The sequence below is a fragment of the Diabrotica virgifera genome, chromosome 2 (genome assembly GCF_917563875.1).
Source record: "Diabrotica virgifera virgifera chromosome 2, PGI_DIABVI_V3a".
Lineage (NCBI taxonomy): Eukaryota > Metazoa > Arthropoda > Insecta > Coleoptera > Chrysomelidae > Diabrotica > Diabrotica virgifera.
In genome coordinates, this window is record NC_065444.1 from 221,507,947 (window position 1) to 221,531,955 (window position 24,009).

Consider the following 24,009-nt stretch of genomic DNA (forward strand, 5'->3'; position numbering starts at 1 on the left):
TGAGGTGTAAAAATGTCTTAAATAATCTAGGGGGATGTATCATTAAGAAAGCACAAGCTCAAACTTAGGCGACTGATTCCTGAAGACTTCGCAGGCTGCCCGGATCCCTAAGGGTCCAAAAACCAAAAAGTATGACAAACTTTAAGGGGTAATTCTACATGAAAAAATAATTACAGTTTGTTCCATTACATAATTTATTACAGTTGTTTGAAAAAATAATAAACATATGTCCGCAAATGCTTCGTTTCCGAGATACGGGGTGATGAAATTTTTCTTTCAAACTGCCAATTTATTTATTGCTCTAAGGCCGGTTGAGCTATGAAAATGTAATTTGGTGGGCTTTAAGAGGTAATTATTGCGTATTTTTTGACATACAAATAAGAATTTTGTATTAATCATTTTAGCGCATACGGGTAATGGTCTGAATTTTGTTAAAGAAAAAAATAGTACGTCAAAACCCTCTCTTGTTTTATTTTCTTATGATGAACCGTTTTTATGTAAAAAATAAACATCTTAGCGCGTATTTTTCATTTAATTAATAAATTATCAAGAACTATCTAATACAATGATACTAAACTAGAACAATAACAGAAAATAACACTAATAAGATTTCATATCAACTAGGCGCAAAGCTAATTTTTCTAAGAAAAAAATAGTACGCCACTGAGATATGATCCTTGCCTTTTTTCATATGATGCGCATTTTTTATATAAAAAAATAATACATCTTAACGCTTACAAAGTATTCGAGGTAGTTTTCATATGTATAGAAACTTATTTCGAATACTTTGTAAATGTTAAGATGGTTTATCTTTTTGCATAAAAACGGCACCTTATATGAAAAAAAGCCAAGAAAGATAGATTTTTTGTCATAAATATAACGAGGAATTCAAAAATGATTTTTAATTTGAAATATCTCAGTGGCGTACTATTTTTTTTCATTAAAAAATTCAGACCGTTACCCGTACGCGCGACAATGATAAATATAAAATTCTTCTGTCACCTCTAAAGCAGGTGATTTTGAACAGTTGTTGTAGCTTTGCACCTAGTTTAAATCTTATTTATTTTTTACATAAAAACGGTGCACCATATGAAATAAGACAAAAGAGGTTTTTTATCATAAATTAAACGAAGAATTCAAAAATAGTTTTTACTTTGAAATATCTCAGTGGCGTACTATTTTTTTCTTTAAAAAAATTTAGACCATTTCCCGTATGCGAGCCAATGACGAACACAAAATTCTTATTTGTATGTTAAAAAATGCGCCTCTTAAATAAGCGCCTCTGTTAAAAAAACCTCTTAAAGCCCGCCAAATTTCATTTTCATAGCTCAACCAGTCTTAGAGCAATAAATAAATTGGCAGTTTAAAAGAAAAATTTCAACACCCTGTATCTCGGAAACGAATCATTTGTGGACCAAACTTTCATTATTTTTTCAAGTAGAACTACCCCTTAAAGTTTGTCGTACTTACTTAGAAGTATCCTGTATTTATCAATATGAAGCCAACATTCGGTTATTGTTGGTAATAATATAATACGAATAAACTAGAATAATTAAGCTTACCTGGATCCCCAGGATAATCTTTACTGCTAAGAACACAAGTATGTGATATCTCTAAACCACCTGTACTTTCATCAATAGTATAAACAACACATTCCGAATTCAAACGACCAAAAGTAATCAGCCTAAACTTATGATTAATATTTGTACACGTAGCATCATCCATTCCCTGAGCCCAAATGCCCTGAACTTGATTTGGATCGAATTTCAAAGATGGCGCTGTCAAGAATGCCGCTCTTCCATCGTTCAGAACTATTGAAAAACCACCCACTAGAGGCGAGTATTCAATGCCGGTGATATAAATGTTTTCTTCGACTATAGGTACCGCTTTAGCAACTTGTTGGTTGATACAGAATGGTATCCTTCTTAAATCTAATGCATAATCTCTGTTTTGTGTTCCATCCCATCGATACCTCAGAACGTGGTTGTTTGTTGTTGATAACATTATTTCCATCATTGTGATGCACACAACGCCAGTAATTTTTCCATCCCATACTGTAATTTCTTCGCTCTAAAATATATTAAAACAAAATATTACGAATAGGTACTATAAGTCTGTATTAAAATTAATCTGCATAGTCGCGGTAATTTATATAGTAGAACGCTTTAAACGCGGCGACGTTTGATGTCGCCCTTCTTTTTACGACCGGCTGATGTCGTTTTGGTAAGATAAGCCTTTTTAGTTAGAAAAGAGTCCGTTAGTAGAGTGTTGTTTGATGTAATTTTGTAATTTGTAATTTTGGCGTTGTGGAGTCCGTGGGACAATGTGGTTGAAAATATTGCGTACGATAACATTGATAAGAACACTGATTTGATAGAAAGTGCCAGTGGCAATGACGGGGTGAATGTAATTCCTGAAAAAAAGTACCCGTAAAGAAGATTATAACATCAGAAGATTAAACGCTGAAACACAGCAAGTACAAATGTTTTAATGTGTACAAAAATCTTTATGCGAAATTCGTATTTCTATATTCTATATTCTCTATCTAAAACGAAGGTTTCGATGAAAAATGGTACAACCAACTTCATCATCACGAGAAACGATGTGACTACAAATTTTCAAGACCTATAGACGCTTCATTTATAAAACTATTGAAAACCACAATATACAATTGCTAGAGAAGCAATTAAATACCTAAAATATAAATATTAAGAAAGAAATTAGAAACAACCAATCTGAATATGCATTGCTGTGAGAAAACTCTTTAAAATTGGATAAAGAAAATGGGCTTTACATTTAAAACAATATATAAACATCAAGCAGTTATGAAAAGTGATGCATATATACAAAGAATAGTCAACAGACGTAATAATACCTAGAACAAATTACTAAATGTAGACAAGAAAGTAGGCGAATATACTATTTAGAATTTAGACGAAACTTGGTACGATATCCACGATACACTTAAGAAAAGGATTATTTAAACACGTGCATATCAAAAATGTCCGTAAATAAAGTATGGCGGCTAATTACTGTACATGGCGGAGAAGTGAGTGGTGGGTTCCGAATGCTTTACAATTATATGGGAAGAAAATAGAGTATTGTAACATTGACTACCACAAGAGTATGGAAGCTGAAATTTTTGAAGATTGGTATGAAAACTCCCCGATCCTAAACTTGGAACCAAATAGTGTAATAGTACTTGACAACGCTTCCTATAATTCCTGACAGCTCACTAAGATACAAAATACATACATCTTCAAAGAAAGCTGGACTGCCAAGCATTTTAATGGAAAATGATTTGTATTTCGAAGATTTTGTATTTTTTATAAAAAAACCTATTAAGTTCTACACATAAAGCAATTTAACAAATTATACGTCCTAGGAAGTATTACCGAAAATCATGTAACACACTATTTTGAGACTTCCCCCTATTTTTGTGTGTTCAATCCTAGAGAGTTAATTTGGGGACAATTAAAACCAAGTACAAGGCGTGCAAATACATTTCCTAAATTTAATAAGCAGGTAAGTGAGGTGATTAAATAAGAAATATCGATTATGATCAAGGAAGAGTGGCCGAAAAGAATCGCTAAAGTGATCAAAGTTGAAGAGCAGTGTACCTCCACATTAATGGTGGAAATATTTTATTGCACTGAATGGTAATAGTGACGCAGAAAATACGGAAGAAGGAGAAAATGAATTAAGTGTATAAGTATTTTATGTGATTCCTTGTTAATTGTGTTGTGCAATTAACATACCGACAAATTATAAGTGTAATAATTAAAAGATTGTCGTTTTAAAAAAGTTGTTATATTTTTAGGTTTTGTATTTTTGAAATAAACAAAAAAAAACTGTCTACATACGTTACTTTTAGATTTAACTCTATTTGTATAAAGTTCTTTTATAATTAATAATTCTAACAATAACACGAGTAATTACAAAAGCTATTCTACATCAGTTATCAATGCAAGCGTGCGGTAAGAGAGAGGGTCCCTGTAAGGTGAACTGAAAATAAAAAATGGTCAAAATTAATTTTAACACATACGATATGTCCTGCTTTAATGGTTTATACGTAGGTAATTAAAAAAATATATCTTTATTACCGGAACCATCAGCCGCTGCACTATATCTTAAAGCAGAACTGTCGAAACCTCCAAATCTGAGCCTTCTATTATATCACCACAACTATACTAAGTTTAACTAAATAAAATGGGCATATCTGGGAACCATTGTATACACAACAATTCTTACCAAAATTAACTTTAAAGGTGGTATTGTTTCTTTTATAAATAACTCGGCACTATCTCTTCGAAGATTGACATGGGGTGAATCAGTTTGGTGATAGAGGCCTTTATGATCAGGTGGGACTTCTATCTTGTAAAAAAGTAGATGGCCCTCTGAAGTCTAAAAACATAGAAAAAGTTTAAAGTATTTATTATATTTATGCCATATTTTCTTATTTTACAGTAAGAAAATATGGTAAAATTTTTACTACCGAACGTAAAGTCAAACTTAGTTATATACATTAACAATAATTTTTTTATAATATTATCTAATTCTGTTATACATGGTGGGCCAAAGAAAATAGTTAACCTCGATATTTTTCAGTAGTTATTAGATTTTAGGGAAATGCCGAAACAGGTCGATTTTTATTTTTAAATTACAATTTTGTGGTACATATTTCATGTTAGTGACGTCATCCATCTGGGCGTGATGACGTAATCGATGTTTTTTTTTAAATGGGAATGGGGATCGTGTGGTAGCTCATTCGAAATGGTGACTTGACTAAAATGGAGCCTTGTTTTGACCAAAATATTCATTATAATGTGAAGAGAGTTGCTTGTTGCTTGTTTTAACCAAAATATTCATTATGATCGCAAACAATTCTGGAATTTCGCTAAATCATTTAAAAAAGACTATGGAACTCCCAATAAATTGTTCTTAGATGATAAGTGCTCTAATCTTCTGCATCTAATTTTTCTTCTGTTTACACTAATGCAGACCTGAATCTTTCTGATTCTGATCATTTAGGCATTCTCAGCTATTCAAAGTTTAAAAAATAAATTATGTTATGGGCCTTATAAGATGTATTAAAACACGTTATTATTTTTTCATAAGATCTATACTTTGAGTGAACGCATTTGCATATTGTCACTTGTAAAAGGAATTTTTCCAAAGACATGGAAAAACAGTTTTGTCATGCCAGTACATAAATTTAGTGAAAAGTTCAATGTTAAAAACTATTATCCTACCAGCAAGCTAAGTGTGATTCCTAAGGTGTTTGAACCACTTATGACATGACAAAATTTCTTTCTTGGCATTGTAAAATAGTATCAATGATGGGCAGCATGGTTTTGTCACTGATTGGTCCACAGTAACTAATCTCTTAGTCGCCTCTACAAAACTATAGAAAACAAAGCTATCGCAGAAAGTATGCAACTGAATATATACAAATTTTGTTTTAATATTTGTCCAGTTAAATCCTCCCTATCCATGGGCGCCCGCAGGATTTTTTTTCAGGGAGGGGGGCAAAATAAAAAACTGTTTTATGTAATACTTATATTTTTAAAACGTTAAGAAAACAAAATATTGCAACTTCTTTTAGGAACAAATAACAAAACCACGAAAGCAACTCTTAAAAAATACAAAACAAAATATTATAATAAATGTTATTAATGCTAAAAGGTAATAAAAGTAATACCTAAAAGTAATACAAAATAGCATGCAATTTTATTCTTAACTAAAAACCAGTCTTCTGTTATTTTGACAAAATTCGTCTAGTATTTTAGTGGAAAAATTGGAAATATTTAATAGACGATTTCGATGGATACTCAACAATGCTAGCCCAACAAGTCTATCTTGTCCCATTGTAGCTCTTATCCACGTTTTAATCCTGCGTAAGGTGCTAAAACTCCGTTCAATTGTGCAGGTAGTACACGGCAAAGTAAGTAGAAGAATGCAGCTATCTTTGATAGCAGGAAAAAATTTACAGTGCTGAATAAGATCTTCAATGGTTATGTTCTCAGCTATTTGAGATTGAGATAAATACTCTCTCCAAATATTTAATTCGCTTTCCAAATTCTCAATGTTGTATAGATTTCCTACCTTAATTGCGAAAGATTTAACATCTAAAGATTTTATATTTTTTGGTAAAATATTAAACAAAGAGAAGGCGACTTCATGTTCTTTAGAAAATCTTGTTTTTAAGGCAAGAATCAGATGATCTAAATATGGTATAAATATAGATTTTCTAAAATAATCTTCTGCTGAATCAGATTCATAGTTAGATCTATGAATTTGTCGACCGCAAATTCGTGGTTTTCCCACTTCTATGTTGAGGGTCTCACAGATAGATAATGCATAGGAAAAAATGTCTGCAAAATTTGAATCAACCTCTGAGCGCTGTTTTTCACAAGTCCTGGTAATTAAATTTATGTGGTGATGAACATCTACAAAATTAATTGAAATACCTTGTAGCGTATTTGCAATGGGCTCTAAAATATTTGAATATTTACTTGCCACAACTAGACAAATAACAAACGTAAAGGAATTTAAGGCAGCCCATAACTGAGCTGCTCTTTTTGTAGTAGAAGAGTTCATTAAAATTTGCCCAGTTTTTATATCAAAAAGTGTTTTAAATATTATTTTAAAATTTTCAGCAAAAATCCGCAAAGATTTATATTTAGCTGACCAACGAGTTTCACAAAACAAAGGTATATTGGGAATTAGGTTTCTTCTTAGAGTACTCTCTCTAAAAAATACTATTACGTCTTTAACAGTACCTATGGTATTTCGAATTTCAACTATTTTACTAATGTCGTTTATGACTAAATTTAACCTATGGGAGGCACAATGAAAATAGAATGCTTTTTTATACTTATCTTGTACTATCTTCTGAACCCCGTGAATTTCACCAGCCATTGTTGAGCATCCATCATAGCCCTGCCCTACAAGTTTGTCCATGTTTAAACCTGATGTTTCCAAAAACTCCAAAATAGAATAAGCTATGCTATCAGCGTTTAGTTTATCTAATTTCACAAAACCAAGAAACTCTTCTTTCACCGTAAAAGTTTCATTTTCTTTGTATACATACCGTATACCAACAGATAACTGTTCATGTCCCGAAATGTCCGCAGTCTCATCAGCCATAACACTAAAATATTTGGAAGAATTTGCTTCTTCGACAATATTTTTTAATATTACATGTCCTGCCAATGAAATTATTTCATTTTGGATCCTGTGAGAAGTGTATTTAGAGTTACCACCTGCGTTCAACAAGTGATTCTCTAAAGTTGTATCACCAGCGTCTATCCTGAATTTTAAGAGATCCAAAAAATTTCCAGAATTTTTGCTGCTTTCTCTTAAAGGCATATCATGAGTTCCACAAAAAACTATTGTTTTTATAATTGGAAGAATTTTTTTCTATTTTCCGCTACATTTATTTGCTTTCCCTCATCAATCAGAGACAATATATCTAGTTTTTTATTGGACATCACATCAATAAAATTTTTGGAACGGATAATTGAATCTTTATGCCAGGCAGAATTAGAATGGTTCTTGGCCTGCTTGTGGAAATCCCTGTATTTTATAAATGGCCTTGTTATAAATGCGCCTAAGGTACTACCGTGTGTCACAACAGGTGGGAAAACCACACAATACTTACAAAGGGCACCTTTAAGAACTTTGGAATAAACCAACCAGTCATATTGTTGAAGCCATTTGTGTACAAACGGCCGTTTATTTGGATCAACATCTTGCTTAAAATCATAGGTAGGGGACGGCGTATACGGACTTCTTAATATATCGTATTGGTATTTTTGTTTATCTTGAATCGACGAGGAATTTACAAAATTTCCAATGTCTTCTGATTGACCGTCTGGAAATATTCGGGCAATGGTTTCTTGTACATCAGGCTGATCTGCTGTCTCCGCTAAAGTATTTCTATTCGAAGAAGTGCTAGGCTCTGCTTCCTTTACTGCATGTTCATGTTCCCCTTCTTCTTCGCGTGCTATGTCACTACTTGTGCTAGGGATAGGGCTACGAGTTGAAGCCTTATTCTTTTTGGAATCGGTAACTTCCTCGATTTTAAATCTCAACCTCAGCGGTTGTTTTTCTTTTAAAGAATGTTCGAATGTCCATTTTTTTCTAAAGAATAAACCAGCAAAACTATAGTCATGCAGTTTAAGGAAAATGTTAATAAATCAAATTACCTGATAAGGATTGTGTTTGTATTAAATGATAGAAACCGGAAACCGCCCGTAAGGCTAACACGATAATAATAAAATAAAATACACTGCGAATCTCAACGCAAAGAAAATAAACAACGGCTGTGAACTCTGAGCGGCTTGACGAAAACAGGTAGAATGGTGGTGCGTGGCGCGTGGCCGGATTATCTATCACCATCACCACCACCACCATGTGATTGTGCTTGTGCTACGACGTTGCCGGTTGCATTCAAAAGGCGCGTAGGTTCGTAGGTATTCGACGTATTATATTTAATATCTTAGACAGACCATGGTCTAAGTTTAATATAATATTATCTCCATAATTTTGTTTTTGGTTTATATACTTGTATAATATACCTTTTATGTCAACGTAAAGGTATTAACTTTTTAGGTTTGAGTACAGAAAAATATACAAAATAGTAAAATCTCAGGGGGGGCCACGGCCCCCCCCCTATGTCCCTATCTAATTAATTGATTAGCTGCAACTGGGTCTGGAATCTCCTCTAGGCGATCCACAAGAGCTAATGGACAAGCAATTAATAGCAAGAGAGACTTCGACCTGGTCATTGCTTTTGTCACCAAGACAATGAAACACAAGGAAGAGAAGGAGAGACGCCTGCAGACGGGATGAACACTATATTTATTTTTTAAAACGTGTTTGTGTCGTGGCGGGCTGCCAGCGGAGGAGGACCCTTTACATCCAAACCACATTGACAGCCTATTTTATTTTATTTTTACATAGTTTATTTATTTATTTATCTATTTAATTTTATCTATACAAGTCATCGTTCTTTGAACAATTCTATTTTTCTATTTCCTGTTTATGTTCTCTATCTTTTCTTTCTTCTTTTCCTTTTTTTGTTTCTTTACTATTCTCTGTTTTCGTCTTTTCTCTTCCTTCTCTCTTCTCCAATTCTATCTCTGCTTTTTTATTTTCATCTCTTTTTACTCTAGTTATTTCCTTGTATGTTATAGCATGTTTTGTATCGTTTTGGAACAGTCAGTGGGGAAGACCTTTTACATCCAACCTACACAGACTGCACCATCTAAATGTCAGAAAGAGTGGGTGGATGAGTAAGTGTGTATAGATGAAAGTAAGGAATGTTTGGAGTTGAATGAAAGAAAGTATGAATGGGTGGATGAGAAAGCGTGCATAGATGAAAGTATGAATGACTGGAGTTGCTCGTAACTGCAAACTGATATTCTCTGGTCAGTTTCATCCTGGATAGGGGGCACCCCGGCCGACCTACCCGCGCACTGGTTGCGCTAGACCAGTGGTTCCCAACCTTTTTCCCATGATCGCCCCCTTAGACAGGTTTCACCAGTTGTAAATACTATAATCGCCCCCCCCCCCCATAAATTGAAACAAATAATTAATAAGTACATACAACATTTATTTATTTTTACATTTTATAAAATGATAAATGGTTAGTAATAATTGATAATGACTTCCTTGGGCATGGTGTCCCTCGCATAATTTCTTTATGTCTGGCTCAATGTTGGTTAATAGCAACCTCAAATCCCCTCTTTTTATTATGTCGAGCCTATTTCTTTGTTTGTTTTTCAATATACCGACATACAGAACTAAAGCCTTTCTTCTCTAGATATATTGTGGGGAATGCTAATAATACTAATTTGATTGCATTCCACAAGATTGGATACACTTTTTTTATCCGCGGCCAAAATCTTTCACACTCACACTCCTGAAACAGACTTTCAGAAGGACATGGCGTTGAAACTTACTAGTTGATAACAGACTAGTCAAATCTTGGAATCGGGACTTTAGATCTTCTTTAAATGTTTGAAGATGGAGGCAATATGTTTGAAGATCCCCAGAATCACCACAATAAGATTTCAAGTTTGGGAATTTGGTCAGATCGTTGATTGAAATATTAATCCGTATTAATATTTCAATCAACGGTCAGATCTCTTCTCTGTATATTTTCTTCAAAAATAGATAACTTGTCAATGAACGCTCCGACTACTCCCTTCGCTTTGGTCATATTCATGTTCTTTTGTAGTTGCAGGTTCGTTTTATTTAATTTTTCAAAAAATCTGATAACTAAGCGATGCCATTTCGCTTCTCTAACTTCAATAACAGTATCCATGAGACTGAGGAACCGCCGTAAGCAAGTACCTTTAGAAAGCCAGCGGACTTCCGTATGTAGTAGCAATGTATTAAATATATCATCATTTTCTTCACAGAGTGTACGAAATATTCGATCATTCTTTGGTTTCGCTTTAATTTTATCTACCGCATCTATGACAAGACGACCACAACTTCGGCACTTTTTGTTCGAGTCAGATCGGCAGGGTCTGTACCTACTCTCTTCATTCTTATCCCAGTTCTATCTTTCTCTTTTGTGCGGATGTTCGCACAATACGAAAGCTCGATCAAAGAAAATTGCAGAACGTATTATAATGTATTACTTACCTATAGAATTAAATTGTATCATGATTCATAGCACTTTTTATTTTCCTATGTATATTCCATCGAAAGTATTGTATTTTTTTCTCAATTATTCATTTCTCTTTTCCCGGATGCTAATCGCCCCCTTTTCTCCATCACCCCCCATATAGCCCCCTTCGCTCTATCTCCCCCCTGAAAATCTTAAATCGCCCACAGGGGGGCGATCACCCCCCGGTTGGGAATCACTGCGCTAGACGGTTGCTTCACCGACCGGTCTGGTACGAGGAGTGGACGAGGGGGGACGACCGAGCAGCCAACCAATCCATGGAAAACACGCTAGAAACGCCAGAGGGGAGCTATGAGTATGGTCGACCGATCAGATATCGCTTCGCTTAGAGTGGTTCTAGACCCGTCGGCTGGAGAAAGAGAGAGTGGGTTTAGTGGGTAGGCGGCCCGTCAAAATACAGATAGGACGGACCGAATCCGACACACCTGGGACACCTTCTCAGACGGTCTTGAGAAGATTCCCACCTCAAAAAAATTAATTGATTAGCAATAAAATAGCAAAAAAATCTAATTTAACGTTTTAATGTTAACAGAAATATTAAAATGCTCATTACCAAACAAGTTAATATTTGCTTTATTAACCCTGGTCAGCAAATAACTCGCTTAATAATTTAAAGTAAAAATTTTATATGATAACTTACCGCGATGACAATCATACTTGAATCTGGTTTCCATTCTGCAATAACATTTGTCCCAAATTTTTCTATAGATACTTGTGAACGGCGGTGAAAAACGATTGGTACACATGGCTGCAATTAAAACATATTCATTAAATCTTTTCATAAATTTTCATCACTTATTGAAAACAACATAAACGCGGTGAAACGCAATGGAACGTCATATCGCACGACCACACATTACGCGGAATAGTAAACGCAACCCCATGCCAGTTTCTTAATAAAATAAAATAAAATTAAATCAAATAAATTAAAATAAATTAAATCAAAATAAAATAAGATAAAATAAAATAAGATAAATTAAAATTAAATAAATTGAAATAAATTAAGTAAAATAAAACAAATTAAAATAAAATCTGAACTACTACGGGTCATATTTACTACACGTATGCACGCCAATGGTGAATATAAAATTCTTAATTATATGTCAAAAAATGCGCAATAACTATCTCTTGAAACCCACCAAATTTCATTTGCATATCTCAACCGGTTTCAGGGTAATAAATAAATCGTCAGTTTGTAAGAAAAAACACCCCATATCTCGGAAACGAAGAATTTCCGGACATAAGTTTATAAAGCAAACTGTCATTTCTTTTTCGTGTAGAATTGCCCTTTAAATTTTATCGCACACCCTGTATTGATGTACAATACAAGTACCTAACTTTTTTATTATTCAACATAAAGCGATTGAATCAAAAAACGGAATGTTAAGAAAATCTGAGGCTATAGTTGGGTTTTAATTTCAGTATTTTATAAATGCTAGAATATTCCACAGGGTGTGGTTAACTTTGAGAAAAAACAGTTTTATTGGTACACCCGGTATACAATGACAATTTACTTGTCTAGCAACAATATTATTATAGTGATATTGTTAAAAATAAAGCTATATCATATTAAAAAAAAACTTAAATCGGACGACAGGTTTAGGAAATTCGAGACATCAAAAATAACCCATTTTTAAGGTGGTGCGTTAATCTCTTGGAGTAGTGTAGTATACCTAATTTTAGATGAGTCGAAACTAGCGGGGGGAAATAAGATTTTCAGATAACCCTTAAATCAGTTTTTTACCTAAACATCGTTTGGAAAATTAATATTTTTAACGTCTAAACAATTAGAATAACCTTTTAAACTATTTCTCGCAGAAGAAATATTTTTTCGTATTTAAAAAGCTGTCAGTTTTACACGAATTTGAACAAAACAAAATTCTTCTAGAGAGATAAGATTAAACTTAAACAGTGTTTGTGAGTGTTAAGTGTTAAAAATGAGTGAATAAGTGAATGAACTTTAATAATAATGTAAGTTTCTGTATCTTTGGTTAATTAAAAACAAAAATAAATACTTAGCAAACACTTTTGAGGTAGTCAAAATTTGATCTTTATTTTTAATTAAATAGTAGGTATGTACCTACTTTATACGCACATAACAAATATGCCATGGTATAATATAGTTATTGAGGTACCAAGGGTATTATAAGGATAATAACGCTTGAAGTCAATGGTGTATTTACCGAGGGCCTTCGCCCCGAGGGATATACGTTGACCAAAACGTTATTATTTTAATACCCGTGGTGCCTTCAACGTTTAATGTTCGATTAAATTATTCTTTATATGCGAAAAATTTGAATGAATTTTGAATTAATTAGTTTTCAAATAAGTACATTTACCCAGTAACAGTAGTAACGCAATTGTGGTAACCATAGTTTTACTTAGGTTGATATTTGTCAACTTGGCAGTATCTAAGTCATTATTTAAATTTAATGCCTAAGGGCGTTATTTTTCAAAGTAACGGGGCGTTATATCGTACTTAACAGACTTCGAAATAATGTCATTATTTGTCAATTAACTATTTAGATGGGAAATAAGCCACAATTAAATTGAATAAAAAAAATTTTAATAATGTTTCGATGCCCAAATCAGGCGTTGTTGTCAAAATACAAAATACTACTAAATTAAACAAAAATTTTGTTGCTTAGTAAAAAAATTCTTCTAATAATTTATCTGACTCATTTATATCAGCAATTCAGACATATATTATACATTTTAAACTAGAAGACTTTAAAATGATATTGCCAATATTTATGAGTTGCGTTCCTGGGACGACTTTACTGAAAGATAAAATGATGATTACATGAAATCAACCACAACTCAAGAATATCCGCCACAAAAAAATCATAACATGTGATCTGTCTTTAAAAATACAATCAAATGCAACGGTGACAGTAAAATTCTCGCGATAGAGATTACATAGTAAATCACGAGGGAAAACCAGGAAAAAACCTCGTGATACTATCCCGACATCGTAAGTATTTGGTCTTACATTTAATTTACTCTCAAAATTTTATTTTCCATCTAACTAGTTAATTATAAAAATGCCGCAAGGAAATAGCTTCAGAACAACATTATTTGTCAAATAATATACCAGTCGAACATTATAGTTACTAAGGTACCTACCAAGGGTATTATAAGGATAATAACGCTTGAGGTCAATGGTGTATAGACCGAGCGCCTTCGGCCCGAGGCAAGGTCCCTATACCATAGGTTGTATGGTAACTTTGACATTGACAAATGAAATATTGTCATCGTGACGTCACCCAGACGATCAATTTTACGAATTGTTTGTAAACATAATAGGATACGTGGTTTGGAGGCTATATTTTGTTATTAAATATCGTTAGTGTTTAAATTTGTGTTTATATCTTGCGATATAATGTATCTATAGATATCATTAAGTGTTTTTAGTATAATAACTTAAACCCAAAACTCTTTTACAAGAAGTGTTATATACGTTGACGCCTAGCCCTATTTCTTTCGCATTTTCTTTAAGCTCCACATACAGTTCTGTAATATCTCTTGTGGTTCTTCACATCAAGTTTACATCATTTGTGTACGTTACAATCTGCTTAGACTTATTGAACAATATATCATAATCATATATCTAATTAAGTCTATAGATAATAGATCTATTATATGTACCTAATTGTTTCATAAAAAATTATAACTAATATTGCAGCCATCTGAAGATCGTTTGAATAAACAATTATAAAGTAAATGAATATATAAAATGGGGAAAATTCCCTTTATTGCACTGAAATTGTATTTTTTTATAATTTTCTGTTAATGTAAAACTTCACAGGTACCTATTGAATGGAATCATAATGTTTTAATAGTTTTAGATATAATCCAGTACCTAACGTAATCAGATGCTCTTATGTTAAACTTAAGGGAAAAACTACTAATTTTGATAGGTACATAAATCTTTAGTTGAATCTCTTTTTCACCATGGTTTACATGTTAGAAGGAATTTATAATAATGTACTACATGCACTATCCCCAATTCAAAATGATTATATACCTACTCAAAATCATTTAAAAAAGTAAATTGTATTCAACCCATTATTAATATACCTAGGATATTTGAATGATTTAGTCCCATATATAAACACAAGAAAGAATCTACTTCTGCTTTAATTATGTAGTAATTCTATTCTACTGCATATATTTAATTGCAATTATATTCTATGATTTTTGTAGCTCTACAGGTATCTACCACATTTTTTAAAGAATATATTAAATAAATAGTCATTAAAAATCCAAACTTATTTTTTTTAAATATACATATATATTTTCAATCATTAAAAACATTCCTACTTTCCGAGTTCATTTCAATGAGTGAAGTGAATGAATTTGAATGCAGCATTCTGGGTGACGTCACTCCCGCCATTAGATTCTCGACGCTGATTGGTGGAAAGTTACCATGCAACCTGTCTATTTATGAACCTTGGGCCCGAGGTATATACGTTGACCGAAAGCGTTATTATTATAATACCCGTGGTAGAGATAGTGCAAACACTCCTGACCATGGAGCTGCGCGAAGGCGGATATTTTCACGTTGAGTACAGTGCGTTTCGCATGGAAGTACGAAATTTCGTCTACTGCGCCGTGGTCACGAGTGTTTGCACTACCTCTACCTTCAACGTTTAATGTCCGACTAAATTATTCTTTATATGCAAAAAATTTGAATGAATTTTGAATTAATTAGTTTTCAAATAAGTACATTTACTAGAAATAGTCGTAACGTAATTGTGGTAACCATAGTTTTACTTAGAGTTTTATTCCTAGGGAGGAAAAGTAAAAGTGACGTCATGGTAAATGGTATTTTTGGCCGTAAATAAACTATTTATTTATTATTTATTTATTCATTCATGAAATATAACTTATTGAAGCCCTGTACAATATCTATTTTCTATTACGTAAGTATCTATACATTTTAACGTTTATTTATAAAACACCCTGTATTTTGCAGAATAGTAAAAAACAGTAAATTGTTATTTTGATTTAACAATGTTTACATTAATAATTTGACTTATATTTGACAGTTGACAGATATATTGTACCTACTTGTTAGTTTTAGTTTTAATACATTTTGTTGGTTAGTTACATAAATAAATGGAGTAAAAATGAAAAATTACTTGTTATTAATTTGAGGAAGGTGGAAAAACCATATGTATAACATGGGAGTAAAGTGCCTTTTCCTCCCTTGAATGATTACTGCCCTCCGCTACGCGTCGGGCAGTAAACTTCATTCTCGGGAGGAAAAGTAGCACTTTCCTCCCTTGTTATACAAATAGCTATTTCCCGAAAAATTCAAATGTTTTATTGTATTCTAATTGATTTTCTACTGTATTATAAAACTTTAATTCCTTTATCTTTAAAAAGAATTTATTTACTTTTCTTGATTATTAAAAAAATAATATAATAAGATCCGATATAAGAACGACCTTCACTGATCTGTTTAATGGATAAAACTTATTTGATATGTAATTTAGTATGTTAAAAATTATAAAAAACAAGGGGTACTCGGTATAATTTTTTCCAAACTATAAATGATTAATAATTAAAAAATGAATTTTTTCTATTCTCATACTTTAATATATCAATTATGATTTCACTACCTGTATCATAATGAGCTTCATTATTCAGATTTTCATTACGATACAGATTTTTAACCAATAGAATCGCGATATTATGGCATTCGCGATAAAGGTCACACGCGCAGTGACTAATGGCGAGTCAAATACATACAGTTCTCAATATGTCTACACAAACTGACTAATTTAAAAATTAAATCTTTTTAATCATTTATTGTAATATTAAAAATATAAACAAAATGTATCAACAAAATAATTAATTTAAGGGGAAAGGCGCAAAATGTCGCCTGTCAAAATTTTCAATGTGTTTTAAATGTATTCCGGTTTTTCGAATCCTGAGAAAACTAATAAGTATTTAAGGCTGAAAGTCCCTTAGAATAAATTAAAAAATTTATTTTGAATGACATATTTGCAATTAAAAATCACACTAAATTTTCTCTTTTATTTTCACCCCTGTAAGTTTTTAGGGACTTTCGGCCCTCAGCAATAATGTAATCTGTCATTCTGAGTTTAAATTTTTCAAAAATATTTTATTAATTTTCTCAGGATTCGAAAAAAATGAATACATTTAAAACACATTGAAAATTTTGACAGGCGACATTTTGCGCCTTTCCCATAAGAGGCTACAGTAACGCGTCATCAAAACGGAAAACGCGTTCCAAGATTGCGGCTTTCATTTTGAATATTTTGTCGAGATATTTGGCACACATATTCGTAATATAGTAAAGAATGGCGGTACAGAGCCGCATTTGAGAAATATTTTAGTATGTCGAAATTACTCTATAATGAAATAAAATATTGCAAAAACGAGCCTGTACCGCCACTAAGAAAAACAAAAAAATACACTTTCTTTAAATAAACTTTTTTATCCCATGCCCAGATTTTGTGACACATTGGAACTACTAAAAATCGATTATCTATAACAAAAAATCGAACTTGACTGACTTGGCAACATTTAGCGTGCCTATGAGTATATTATGGTCTGTTTTTAAACCCTGAGGAGTAATTCAAATTTACCGCGCCGTAATGCTTGTTTGTAATTGGTCCAAACGCAAGCAAGTTTACTCCACTGTTATGAAATTTTGACACTAATGACATTTATGAAATTTTGACACTACTGGCATTTCATAGGTTAATTAAGTTATATCGCGGCGATTTTTTTTGTTTTCTGCGTTATTCCTTTAATTTTTAGATTTTTAGTCTACTTTTATATATAAAAAACAGTTGTTTTTAAAACTCTTAGCAACGTATTAGTATAATATTATAATATTCTATGGATTACCGCAGAAGGCCGATATGATCAACCAAAAAAGAAGATGTATTTTGTGATTTTTCTAGTGACTTTCTTGGGTGTGAATACAGTGGAACCCCGATAAGTCGGCTTCCGATAACCCGGAAGTCCGGCTAACCCGGACCGATTTTCATCAGACAAGACAATCATTTTTCAGTTTGACAAGAGTTTTTGGCAAGAAATGAACAATACTGTACATAATTTAGATGTACTGGGCATATATATTTCATGTTTTGGCAATTATAATGGAGTTTATCTGTAAGTACCTAAATTGTATTTTATTAATTTTTACTTTTACCATATTCTCCGGCTAACCCGGATTTTCGATAACCCGGATAAGCCGCGGTCCCGATTAATCCGACTTATCGAGGTTCCACTGTATGTCTTTTTAGTTTACTCCTCTTGGTTTAAGAACAAACCATAGAAATTATTGTTTTTGATAGTATGGTGTCACCGTCACTGTCGTACTATCGACGCACTGTTGAAAGTTCGCAGAACTTTCGAAAAACAAAAATATTGATGACGCGCTGATGTTTACTCTTAAGTTAATCGTTTTCGAGTTATAAACAATTTGAAACTAAAAAAAAAACCAAAAATGCCGATTTTCAAGGCTCAGTTGCATTAATTACAAAACTTGTGAAAAACCCTGGAAGCTCCACAAGATCTGGTATTTTTCAACATGAAGAAAAATAAGCCACTAATGTAAAACAACATATTTAAGGAAAAAGCCAAACAAATAAATAATTTTACACTCAACTTGATATGGTAAAAAATATTTAATTACGTGTAAATATAGTTGTTATAATAATTTTAAATAGAACTTATGTAATAGGATCTTGCACGATCTTAGCAGCTAGGTATTTTAAAGCTACAACAATGCTACAACAGTAAAGAAAACTCATAAAACATCTATTATTTGAACGAATAGAAAAAAATAATGGTAATGATGTAGATAGCGTATAAACTGCAATGTCACGTATCAAATATACAATAAAAATTATATAATATATTCGTATATTTACATGTGTTTAACTGTTAAAAATTTGCTTTTTATGTTAAACAAGTAATTGGACTTCGTTAGTCATAGGATTTCATACAACGTGAACGGAAATAGAACCAGAAGTTGATATTTGAACTCTTCGGTTGTGTAGCGTGCAAATCCGCTACTTATAAGAATTTATTTTCAAATATGTACTCACTCTGTAACGACGAAGTTCACCCTGTAGGAATAATGGAAAAAGAATTTTGGTATGTCATAGAAGGGGATGTTTTCGTGTTACAAAAGTTGAAGAACATGTCCTTGGTTGCTCAGTATGGAAGAGATATGGGAGGGGGGTCTTAACGGGGTGTTAATGATATTCTCTTATTAGCCTAGAAATAAAAAAAATAGATAATCAAATAAAAAGAAATACAATATTGGGCCCCACTGGTTTCCTTATGGGAACCAAACATACAAAAATAGAAACATTAAAGAAAAGATAGCTCACATCAAAAATTAACAAAACATACTTAGCTTTACTTAGCTAAATCTTTGTTGTACTTTAGAAACAAGAGAAAGGGAACAAGACCATAATAAAATAGTATTTTGCAATGAATCAGACAGTATTTATTGAATTAAAATAAAATTGAAAAGAACTGTGATCTCTTGCAAGGATCTCGGATTTACAAAAATAAAAGATCGAGATCATGTTTACCAAAAAATTAAAAGTTTACAAAAAACTAATACCTTGTACTTAGTCCTGTATCTTCTCATAGTTGATTTTCAAACGTCCAAGGCACAGCTACACTTCACCATAGTCACATTACAAAAAGAATAGATATATGGAAAGTACATTTGCTATCCATAGTTTATTTATTATGAAACTTTCAGCAATTATTATTTTCATTTAAAACAAATCGGCACTGCTCGAACAAAATATTGAAGAAACTTATTATTTCTTTAGTATATTAAACTGGATCGAAAAGACAAAAGCTACTTCATGCTGTAACGGCAATGTTACAAACTGCTAACAAAAAAACTCTAACTAACTCCTGCCTGCGTGCGAAGAGATTATATACCAGCATTGGTATAAAAAAATGCTAGAATGCAGGCAAAGAAACCGGTTGGAAAGCCCAGAAAGCGCTGGGAAGACACAGTAAACAGCGACGCACAAGCCCTTTTAGGAGTCCGTGTATGGAGAAGAGCAGCCACATACAAGCAAGGGTGGAGGCAAAAAATAAAGGGAGGCCAAAGGAGGTCAATTTGGGCTGTAGTGCCATAGAAGAAGAAGAAGATTGGTATAAAAAGTCGCGTTCGCCTAAAAGCGGCTGAACGCGGTGGTCTACGACTTAACTAGATCATAATGGAACACTTTAACTCCACTATTCAAACTATAAACTCTAAGGCCGTCCGCACATGGGGCGACGCTCGAACTACTCGACTCGATTCCATTCATGTAGGTCTCTCCCCGCCAGTCAAGTTCCTTCGTTGTGGCATTGAGCTCCGTACACGGAGCGTTTAGGATTGCAAATCTCTTCGTCTTGTACGACTGTCGTCGCTTGCGATCCGTAGTGCACGAGAAAGTTCGAGTGAGACGCACGTTTCCAGTCATATAGGTAGTTTATTTTATTTGTTTCCTTCGTTTTTTGTTGTTTTTTGCACTGAATGAAATTTTACTTTTATTTAAAGATCGGTGCATGTTATGTTCGTTGATTGTAGTACTACCTACTAACTTTGTGGAAATATGTTGTTTGTAATATAAAATTCTGAAAACATTGAACTTCTGTTTCAAGGTGTTTAATATAAAATTCGTTGGGGAAGTAGAAAAATGTCCTCAGTATAATGCTCATTGTATTCAAATTATACTAAAAATGTAACAATACCGTACTTTTCATAGATCAAAATAGTCGTTTTGGTTGATATATAAAAAATGCGTTCTTCCTGGTTGGAAGATGTGAGCAAACTGAATCGACTAGTGTGCGGAGAACAATCGCTTGTGCCGCAGGATTCGTACAAGACGAGCAAGACGCGCGAACTTCAAGACGTGTCTTCGATCGACCCATGTGCGGACGGCCTAACTCAAATGGAAACTAAACCCCTCAGGTACTGCAACCAGCAGACCTCCGAGGCTCTAACAACTTGAAATCCTCCCTACGGCTCCAACTTGAATGAATCTCTCGATCTCCCTAACTCAATCTCTCAGAAACATCCTCTTCTAAAAAAACATCCCACTTCCTACCGATATTTCTCGATAAACCAATTAACGAAAAGTTTAATCCTTCCTCACTCTCATCGACCAATACAAAAACAAACTGCATTCTCGGTCAAACCCCCTTCAGCTTTTTTCCCACCAAAAGTGTTATTTCAGCTTCTCTATAACCGAGGCCTTTTCTCAGGATAACTTCAAGGTTCTCTTCTCAGACAAGTCAGCAAAAATACATTTGGACTTGTTGATCAACTCGGGACTCTTATCTCTGCAAAAGAATGCACAACATAAATATATCAGCGACATCCAGGCACCTTCTCACGAATAGCTCTTTGAAGTTAAACCGCGTCACTCAATTTATTACGTAATACACATTACATCTCTGAAGCGATAGATTTGTGAGAATTCAACAGTTTTCCTCTGAAACACAAACATGATTTTAACGAATTTAGAATACAGGGTGAAGCGAAAATACTGTTGATTTCCGTACCGTTACAACTCTACATTTAGAGGTCCTCTCACTTAGCTGTGTTGATTTTCATTTTAGTAAATATTTGTTACTCGGTCCATTTATACTTTCTTTGTCCGCCTGGTATATGCATTTTCAATTTTATAATGAACTACGCCAGATTCAAATTTCAAGTCATTTCCATTATCTCGAATAGTATCTATTGAAAACATATTATTGCCATTTTCATTTTAAATCGTTTAATTATTTCCAGTAAAATAGTCATTATTTCTAGATATTTTATTCCGAAGCAAAATTAATTATCAAGTCATTAATTTTTTGTAATTTTAAAACATTCAAAGTTTGACAGTCTCAATAGGAATTTCTGCTTCGTTATCAGGTAATACTGATCTTCAGGTTCATTTCTATAGACTCCGCCAAGTAGGTAAAAGCTAAATATAGACCTATAATTTGCAGAATATAGTTGGATTTATTTGTATTGTAAATTTGAAGGTAAAGAAAATATCTTTGCGGAATTTATTTTCCGTGAATGCCAATTCGTTGATATATCGGCAGTTGTGTTAAATAATAATTATTTTCAAGTTTCATTTATTAGTTTAAAATTCGTTAACTTTATAGAAATATTTGGGAGTAAATTAATTTACTTTTATTTATTTATTTAATTTTATTTTCTAATTAAGGGGAGTTTCAATTAAAACATTTGGGTTCTAACTTTTAGTGCTCGAGTCACATGTAAAATATTTGGTACTGCTGACAGGGGATATTAAGGTTTTGTTGACTTGGGTGGTAGGGGTCCTTCATAAATTTATGCTGCGGGTTATCTACATCTTAATTTCTCTTTTAGGCACCCAGGAGAAGGGCGTGGCCCTAGCCTTAACATGTCGAGTTTTTTCCCCAAAACAACCACCCGATGGATCCATGAAAAGCTAGCAGTTCCTCAAACAAACACCCAATGGGTTCAATAAAAGATTAACAGTTTCCAGAGGCACCCCCCCCCCCGAATACTAAATGGCCGCAGTACATCATTAGGAACTACCACCTGACGCCTCCCGAAGAAGATCTTGAGCTGTAAATAACCTAGGACAACACCGGAAGAACCCTGCAGACCATCTGCTAAGTTTCTTAATAGAATCGTTTACTTGCCTGTAAAATACTAAATGTAGATCTTGAATTGTGACTAATAAAATTAGAAAATAAAGCATTTATACCGAAATTCATATCTTTTTTACTGATATTGTACCATATGTACAGAGAAGGCTGAGGAGTAGATTACAAGGACCCATAAAAGTCTCATGCTCGCCGTGTTGATGTTGGTGATGTTGTGTTGAATTTGTTTCTTGGTCCAATGTTGGCATTTGGAAATGAGTTCAATATTTCATCACCAATATGAACATGACCAAATTGGCGCCCAACGTGGGGTTTTTGATTTGTTCTTCTCCCAACCGCTCTAATGCCATCTTTGGGTTGTAAACTTTCATTCGGCACCTCATTTGTCATTCAATCTGTTTTAATAAAGGATGATTTATATTCGCGGACAGACGGACGAACGGACAGATGGGCATGAAACCGAAAGTATATATTTATTGTTTTTGTCTTGCTAAGACGCGTCGAATAATATATTGCTTGTACTATTTCGGCGACTTTAAAACAGTACCTACTATCGGTTGCAACTCTAGAACCAGAAGTCTGAGGTCAAATTTCTCACCTTTAATACCAACCTTGGGTTATAAGTTTCATTCAACACCTTTCATTCATTTGTGATTTTATCTGGTATAATGACGAAGTAAGTAGTTGTGTCTATAAAGTCCCTGGTTTAGACGAACATAGATAATTCAATGTTTTCACATTGTTTCAAAATGAGTGAAAACAATCAATTTTCCTTTAGAACTCAGAAATTCTCTTACTTTCTTATTAAACTCTTAGATTATGTTTTTTAATATCTTCGTTTTATTTTAGCCAGAACAGGGATTAAAAACTACAACTTACAACATATTTGTCAACTGAAAGAGGTGTAATATTTTATGTTGTTTAGTTAAATATTTATTTTAAGCTGCTTATCTGCTTGGTTTTAACAAGGCAAGTTTTACATAAGAGAAAATGTTTAAATTCAGAACAATTTAATTTTAATTTGTAATATAGGTTACACCTATAATTTGGTTTATTTATTTTTATTTATAAAATTGTTATTTTTTCATGTTTTATTTTATTTTCCATATTGGAAAACGTATAACTTATAGGATTGAAATGAAGATTTTAAATGATAGATCACTAAGATTTTCTTCTGATGCTACGTTCTTGAGGCATCTTAATACAATTTACTATTTTTACTGGGAATAAGCTACAATTTTACTTTAATTATTTTGACATTTTGATTTACACTTTGGAAATCATAAACAAAATAAATATTAAACAAATTTTGCTTTTGCTCCTTAGATTACTGAAATATAAAATTATTGTTTATTTTACCTTCTGTGGAAATATCTATAATGGAGTAACAACTACAATTAAAACATGCTTGGGAGAGACTAAGTAGTGAACTTGGATTACATGGCTCCAGCTCTTATCTATCATAACAGTGTCATGTCCATGAGTCCATGTCATAAGTCAAAAAAGCAAAGTATAGAGAAAATGATGTTTAAAATTTGTGCTAGAAATTTTCCGGCTTTAATTCAAAAACTATTAAAGTTAGTATAATAACTATTTTAGTCAGTTAGAAAGGATTTTGAAGCTCTACAAGATAGTGTATTAATCATCATCAG

At 32.9% G+C, this 24,009-nt stretch overlaps 1 protein-coding gene across 1 annotated transcript in view; it reads right to left on the bottom strand.

Annotated features, from left to right (window-relative positions):
• LOC126880388 (guanine nucleotide exchange factor subunit Rich) overlaps positions 1–24,009 on the bottom strand; it is a 109,419-nt gene that overhangs the window by 79,536 nt on the left and 5,874 nt on the right. Inside the window, exons 2-4 of the mRNA XM_050644223.1 lie at positions 11,343–11,450; positions 4,252–4,404; positions 1,563–2,070 (exon numbers count right to left, since the gene is read on the bottom strand). Coding sequence (XP_050500180.1) covers positions 1,563–2,070; positions 4,252–4,404; positions 11,343–11,450 — 769 coding nt within the window. The remainder of the gene's footprint in view (positions 1–1,562; positions 2,071–4,251; positions 4,405–11,342; positions 11,451–24,009) is intronic.